Genomic DNA, 7,500 nt, shown 5'->3' on the forward strand with positions numbered 1-7,500 from the left:
CAGTACCCGGTCAGCGAGCAACCTCAAAAAAAAAACAGCTGACCTCGGTGAGCTCTAAGCTTGAGCCTACGATATGGTCACGTGATACTGATCAGCGGATACATCGTTTTGACAGGTGTCAATTGGTAAAACATGGATGTCCAATATCAAAGGTGTATGCTGAAAACTAGCATGATACTGGTCACATTGCCATACATGGAGCAGTTGACGTACGTACGGACGGTTGATGGCGTCATGGCTATAAAACCAAAACTTCTCGTATCGATGGGTTACCACATTTTCTTAACTGTGGTGCTGCGCGCGCGCCGTCGGCTTGCGCAGAGTTCCGCTACAACGCCCGGTAACTGCAAGAAGAACTATCACCGTTCTCTGGGTGCACAACGACAAGAGAAAGGAACCTATGCAGTCGAGTTTGAGCCACGATGCAATGATCTTCGCTAGCCAAGGTACTCCACCTGCAGTGGAGAATCGGAGCATCCAAGGATGGGACGACGAAAAGACACAAGTTATCAATCACTTTCTAGGGATTTGCGCAGGGCAGAAAGTGAACATCAGAGACAGTGGCGGCTTACCGACTTACTTCCCATGTTAAATTCTGGCTCAAACAAGAGCCTTTTATCCAAATAAGCTGCAAAACAGCTTGGAATATCTGGTCCTCAGACGCACCACACAATGAAATTAGCTGGAGGAGGAAAGAAAGCGGAAGTGAAGATATCCGGAAACATCTACACAGTCAGAAAGTGCTGCATCAACGCTAAGAATGTATCACGCAAGGCTGTTGAAAGCTACCCACATCTAATGTTTATATAGCAGACAAGTTACATTTCTCCGGTGGTGCTGGGGACCTACCTATTGGTACTGACCTGGCTGAGTGTTTTGTACTGCTTTGAAAGATGTTTAGTTTTTAGATATTTTGTTGTCAAGACTGGACACGCACGTTTTTTTATTTTGTTTTGTTTTTCTTTTTGTCAATTTAACTGAATTCACGCTCAGCCAATCAGATTGTAGGTCGCTCTTGGAGTTGCGTTAATATAAATCGGACGATCAGATATAAAAGAGCCCTGTTATTGAAAAAAGTGTATTCGTTATTTCAGCAAATATAGGAGAATAGATTGTTTTGAAACAGGATTACACCTTACAGGATTCTAAGTGTATCTACAACATGTTGGAGAAAGATCGTTCATTCGATTATCCGATTTGTGTAGTTTTATAGTGTATTCATATGCATGCCTCTTTTTTCAATTGACTATAAAGTTACTTTGTGCAAAGTGGAATTGAGTGGATTAAAGGATCTAAAATATTTTTTTGGTGAGAAAATTTTATTGAAAAATCACTCCTAATTTTTCTCCATACAAACCCTTGTAATTTCCCTATTATGTAAAGTAACGGCCATGTTGATCTGATCCTAAGATTACGTCATATGCGAATAGTAGAGCTTGGGTCACCTGTGATGCCCCCCCCCCCCACCCCCCCCCCCTCTTTAGCAGTTTTCCCTTTATTTTCTTCGTTTCAATAAAAAAGTACGTTACCCTACCTTAAGTGCAAGGAAATGATACGAAAGGACACTTACATAGTATTGGCGATGTGTGGAGGTTTCGGCATGCGATAACCTTTCTGCAATTCTGCTATGGTCTTGGCCTCCGACCACCCCGGATATGGAATACCTCCTGATAATTGTCAACATTTCATTACTGTCTTATCCTACTAACCGCTTGCTACAACAATGATTAAATGTTTTTTTTTAATTTAATGTTTACAAATTATAATGTAAATAATATATTAATTACATACAGAAAGTGGATGCATATTAAAACCTTTAAATAGTTAAGCATTTACAAGAGGCTACACTATCCATTTAGCTTCAAAGAGATCCTTTGTTTTTTTACTATGCAGACTAATATATTTTTCTGTTTCATATTTCACTGCAATTTTCTTTTTAAATCCGTATATATTCGGAAGAATTTGACTTCTTCTACAATCCCACAAGTACAATTTCCCAATCATAATTAGATAGTTTAGAAGCTTAGCAGAAGGGGAGTTTTGTCGTATCATTCTAACTAAAATATCTTGCAACGAAAGTCGAATGTTTTCCTTTAAAAGTTGGTGCCAGATTACTTCGAAGTCACACCAAAAATCTATCGAGAAAGGAATGAGATATAGGAAGTGATATAGCGTTTCTGGTTCAGATGAACAAAATAAACACGAGTCATTCAATTTAAAGCCAATTTTGTAAAGTTTAGCATTAGTATAGAGAATGGAGTTAAGAATTTTGTATTGAAATGCCTTAACATATGCTTCAAGAGCAACACTATGCGGGATGATAAAAATGTCAATGATTAAATGTAGTTTCACAAGCATGTAAGTTTCAGCCGGCATTTGTGCTCGCATGTTGCCTAGATTGGGGTGCGAAAGTGTAGTCAGTTAACATTCAAACTACCACAGATGATGATTAAAGAAGATACGGTGGGGAATAAAAACAAAGAAAGGTGCTATGGTAGAAGAAATTGAAACAATCGGAATGAACCTATTGAGACAGTCCATGGACCTAGACCTCTTGTTGAAGTCCGGTCTCAAGAAATTGCCCCAACTGGGAAAAGAACTGTAGAAATAATAATAATAATAATGACAGTGATGATGATAATAACGACAACAGCTTCGACGTAATTAGATGCAACTTAATTCAATAAGCGTCACAAAGTGTCCCTCCAAATGCTGTTCCTCGAGTATGGATAAATTGCTGCATTTACCCTGATCTAAAATATAACGCTAGCCTTTACCTTAAACGTATTGTTAGAAATAGATTTGAAATTCTTAGACTTAAAGGGACACTTCGTGTTGGATGTTAAAATGAGGCTTGCGTCTATTTACTTGAATTTCTGGACATATGCGAGGATGACGATGATGATGATAATTTGGACATAAACTCACCATCATAACACTTGTGATTAAATGTTGATTCTCAGTACACAAAGAACCTACCGATAGTAAATATCTCATAAAGGACGATTCCATAGGACCACCTGTAAAGCAGAAATGTAGTTACATTAAAAACATTCTAAATGATACATATGCAATATGAGATGACTATCTGTGTTCGTATTTCCAACAGCGAGCCTTTGACTTGTTAAATAAATGTGCGATAAAGAAGCTTAAGGTGACCTCTAGAATTCAAAATGGTAATCCTGTCTGTTAGATACAAAATACTTATTACGGTAACATTTGATCTTCACCAAAATTTACATCGGTATCAATGTGACTAAAATAATACTGCGTTTAGTTTGACTTTCTTTCTCATAAATTGCTTATTTTTTTACAAGCATCTTTGTTAATACTATCTGCTTTCGTGCGGACGTCAACTGCGTCAATGAGGTAGACCTGTCATCTGTGGTCCAACGCGTAGCGAAAGTGGAAACTTTGAATCTGATTGAAACGAAATTCGCCCTTTGCAGCTGGCGATCACATGGCACAAAAACCGCCATACTGGAGAGAAAATCGCGCACTTTGACATATAAACAAAGAAACTTAATTTAAGTTGCTTTGTTTTAGACGTCCCAGTGCGCACTTTGCTCTCCACAATGACGGTTTTTGTACCGTGTGATCGCCACCTCCAAAGGGCCCATTTGGTTTCAATCAGATTTAAAGTTCCCACTACCGCTACCCGTTCCACAGATGACCAGTCTACCTCATTGATGCAGTTGACGTCTGCACAAAAACACATAGTATTTACAAATATGCTTGTAAAGGGTAGTGAAAACGAAAGGGGAAAATCATCCTCGCACTTATTTAGACAATAGTCTATTTTACAATGACTGCAAAAATTCTCGCGCGCTCATTGGCTATATTTTATTGTCAATAAGTGGACAGACACATAAATTTATAATTTATGCGATAATGACGCGATGTTGCTCGCGTCAGATTGAAGTTTCTCGCGTTTTTGTCTCCCTTTCTTCTCGTGTTTTGACTTAATTTTGACCCCTCTGCCTCTTTGTTATTGTAAAAAGCCAATTGATTTCAGTTTTTCATGCGTCTCTCCTGTTATTGACAATGAATTTCGTCATAACATTGTCAAAGTAGTCTGCGGATCCACTCGGCTATCGCCTCGTGGATCCACAGCTACTTTGAAAATGTTATGACGCAATTCATGATCAATAACAGGACAGACGTTTGAAAAACTGACATCAATTTGTTAAGTTTCAAGTTCTCCATGAATGCCGAATAAAAATACTGAGGACGCATTTTTACAGGGTTAACCTCGAGATGAAGTGGATATATTCACAAATACCGGGAGGAAGGTGCCTGAAATTGAAAACTAAACAATAGACAGAGTAGTTAACAAGTCATCTCGCTAGAATTTATGAATATATTCACTTTAGATGCAGGCTAGCCTTGTAAAAATGCGTCCTCGATGTTTTTATTCAGCGGTCATTGAAAGTGGACCATGAAAAAAATGTCTCTTAAAGACAAATTCAAACGACTTCAACGGGATTAAATTGTGCTTTACTTCTCACAGAAGCATCATCGTTTTTTTTTTTTTTTAATATACAGTTTATTTCTTAATATATCGATAAACCACGGTGGTCCAGTCGTGAAGTGACATATGGATGTTTAGTTGTTGAACTTCTCAGCTTGTAGCAAAGATGACAAGAGATACTCTTCAGTCCGTAAGTAAAAATCCATGACCATCGCTAAAGTTTCAAAAGACGATTCTCTTTTTTAACTTCCTCTTAATTTCTCTTACATTAGGGAGCACCATTATTGCAATCTAACGTTCTAAAAAGCGTTAACTACAAAAGCCCTGTCAAATGACTATTTAAAACATTTTTACAAGTACATACACATCACTTTTGGTGGAAAGATTTGCTGCATCTCCAAAGAGGATCTCTGGTGCCGTCCATTTAACCGGTACACAGCCCTAGAAGACAACATATTCATTTGCAGATGAAAAAGGGAAAGTCAGAGAGTGGTCACAGCAATGTGAAATGGAACCTATTAACATTGTAACCCACCTTTTTGGCATTGCCATGTCCATATTTGAAGTTCTGGTACGATGATCCAAAATCCATCACCTTGCACACATAGTTCTTATCTAGGAGGACGTTTCGTGCTGCTAGATCACGGTGAATAATCTACGAACATGAAAAAACCAATCTTAAGCACAGGGTCCTGAGGAGAAGTGCTTGTCGTTGGAACATTAAAACCCATCGAAAACCTCTGAAAAAATTGGTTATTTTGATCGCGTTACACTTTCGTTACATATTCTATATACCGCAAAGCAAGAGACTGAGGGCTCACAAGATCGGTTTACCTTATTAAAGGCAATTAATGCGAATCGTTAAAATTCGCGTTAATTTAAGTCGCGGTAATTACATTAATCGTTATTTCCCGCGACATTAATTAAGTGCAGCATTAATTTCCGCGCTCTTTCCATTCTTTTAACCCTAATTTTGAAATCTTTCCATACATTCATCACACGTAAAATACAATAAAATAAGGTACAAGCTTTCTTTCTTTCCGTTAACCCCTACATTTATTAGAATTTTGAGGACTGTTTTGTTGTCCAGAGGTCTTAGTTTTGTTCAGCGATATTTTTTGCATCCAGTGTTGAATAAATTTGTTTCATAGGTCACCACCAACTGTGTCTTAATCGCGTTAATTTCCTTTATTGTAAAATTCTACCTCCTCCTTTGAGTTAATTTTTTTCATTCGAAAGTCGTCTGACATTAAATTTGCGTTAAATTAAGTCGCGTTAATCTCTGATACCTTAATTTCATGGAGCGTTAATATCCTATAATACGGTACTCGGCACTTCGTGCCTTGGCCTTGCCTCGGTCGCCGTTCGTGCTACGTGCCATGCGTCAAAAAGGATAAGGCTTGCGGTTATTGAGTTTTAAAATGGCGAACAACAAAGTCGAGCCGGTTTAGATAAGAAGGAAAGAAATCGTTCACAGTACATTCCTAAAGATCCCCTTGGGATAATTAATCGTGGTAAGCGACAAGGATATACATTTTTCAAGGTGACAGGTTAAATAAGTAATTCATTTATTCGCGCTAAACTCCTCTGGATCCTGTGTCTTAAGTCGTCATAGGGACATGGTTCTTCATTGCCTCGGTTTTATCGTATTTGCGTCTTGAGACACAGAAAGCAATACAATTTGAGGTAACCGGTCAATTGCAACGGATAACGTACAAAACAAAATCGGTGACTTGAGTTCAAACTCAAAAGTAGACGCATAAAATTAATGCTAACTTTTCCATCTAATTCCGCTTCCCATGTAAACATAAACAGTCACTTCATGTAAGCCCAACCAAGAAACCGCTAATGCTGATTGACTAATCTCAAATTCTTGCTACCGAAATGTTAGAAGCCCGGTGCTTGTAGCAAATATAGCAAATCCGCAAGTGAATTCACTGCAAAAGATTCAGATGTTTCATATCAGAGGAAATGGTAAAATTCGACCAAAAAACAGTCTGTACTAGACTTAAGGACTGTAGTGTTAAACTAGATTACTACATAAGGTTAACGTTCCCAAGAATCTGTGAGTCGGGGAACATGGCCGTGCTTATGTCAATTAAAATGCCTTTGATCCATTAAACTGCGTCGAATATCTTTGCATCTCGGCCATCACTACAAGGACTTTATGCAGAGTTCACTGCTTGCTTTTGAAACCTTGACGTCCTTCGTTACGACTCCCTCAATAGCATGACTGTCTTTCCTATTCAAGACAGCGTCACTATAAAAGCGGCAGACCTTTCCACGTGAGTAAGTAAAACAGGTAAAGGGTAACGGATAAAAGGGTAAAGGGTGTCAGAATCCGTATATTAGCGTCACGCAAGGAACAGATTTCTACTTAACCCATGAGTTCACTCTGGGAAAGGATTCTTCGGTTTCTTTGATGCACCATGATCAAAGATCATGATCTTTTTTCGGATCATCCCAAAGAAACGCCCATTCCGAGTTGCTTTTCGCCTCTTTTTTTGAAAACGAATCCTCTTGTAAAACCATTGAAATGGTAATGGTTGATGAGCACTTTTATCGAATTCATTTGAATGGTTTCGCTGGAAGATTTGTTTTGAAGCGGAGCAAAACAACAAGGCAGAAATCGTCTTTTTGCAACTCTCATGGTAATTAGCCATGTTTTTGTCACTTAAGTTCCTCTTGTTGCATGGCTGGGGATACTAAGTGGTTTGGTAACTACCCAGAAAACCTCGTATTGTTGACATTCTTCTTGCATCTTTTGTTCACAGAGTCACCGTTGTAGAATACCAGGAACAGATTCAAGTAGATGAGCCGGATTAAACACAACAATTTAAGTCTTAAATGTCAAATATCACTCACCGCTCCGGTTTTACACTACACTCTTCATGTACGACTTTCCGAAGTATAGCAACACACTGTTGATGTAACCTACACGAAACATCCTACATCCCTCTCCTTACTCAGAGAAGCACAAAATCTAATAAGTAATAATGATAAACAACAACGTAATAGAACTCTCTCTA

At 38.3% G+C, this 7,500-nt stretch overlaps 1 protein-coding gene across 1 annotated transcript in view; it reads right to left on the reverse strand.

Moving 5' to 3' along the window:
• Nucleotides 1-7,500, reverse strand: part of LOC138055991 (uncharacterized) — a 118,289-nt gene that overhangs the window by 13,759 nt on the left and 97,030 nt on the right. The window contains exons 20-23 of the mRNA XM_068901847.1: nt 5,007-5,126; nt 4,836-4,912; nt 2,980-3,020; nt 1,571-1,667 (exon numbers count right to left, since the gene is read on the reverse strand). Coding sequence (XP_068757948.1) covers nt 1,571-1,667; nt 2,980-3,020; nt 4,836-4,912; nt 5,007-5,126 — 335 coding nt within the window. The remainder of the gene's footprint in view (nt 1-1,570; nt 1,668-2,979; nt 3,021-4,835; nt 4,913-5,006; nt 5,127-7,500) is intronic.

This window comes from Montipora capricornis, chromosome 7, assembly GCF_036669925.1.
Source record: "Montipora capricornis isolate CH-2021 chromosome 7, ASM3666992v2, whole genome shotgun sequence".
In the NCBI taxonomy this organism is placed as follows: domain Eukaryota; kingdom Metazoa; phylum Cnidaria; class Anthozoa; order Scleractinia; family Acroporidae; genus Montipora; species Montipora capricornis.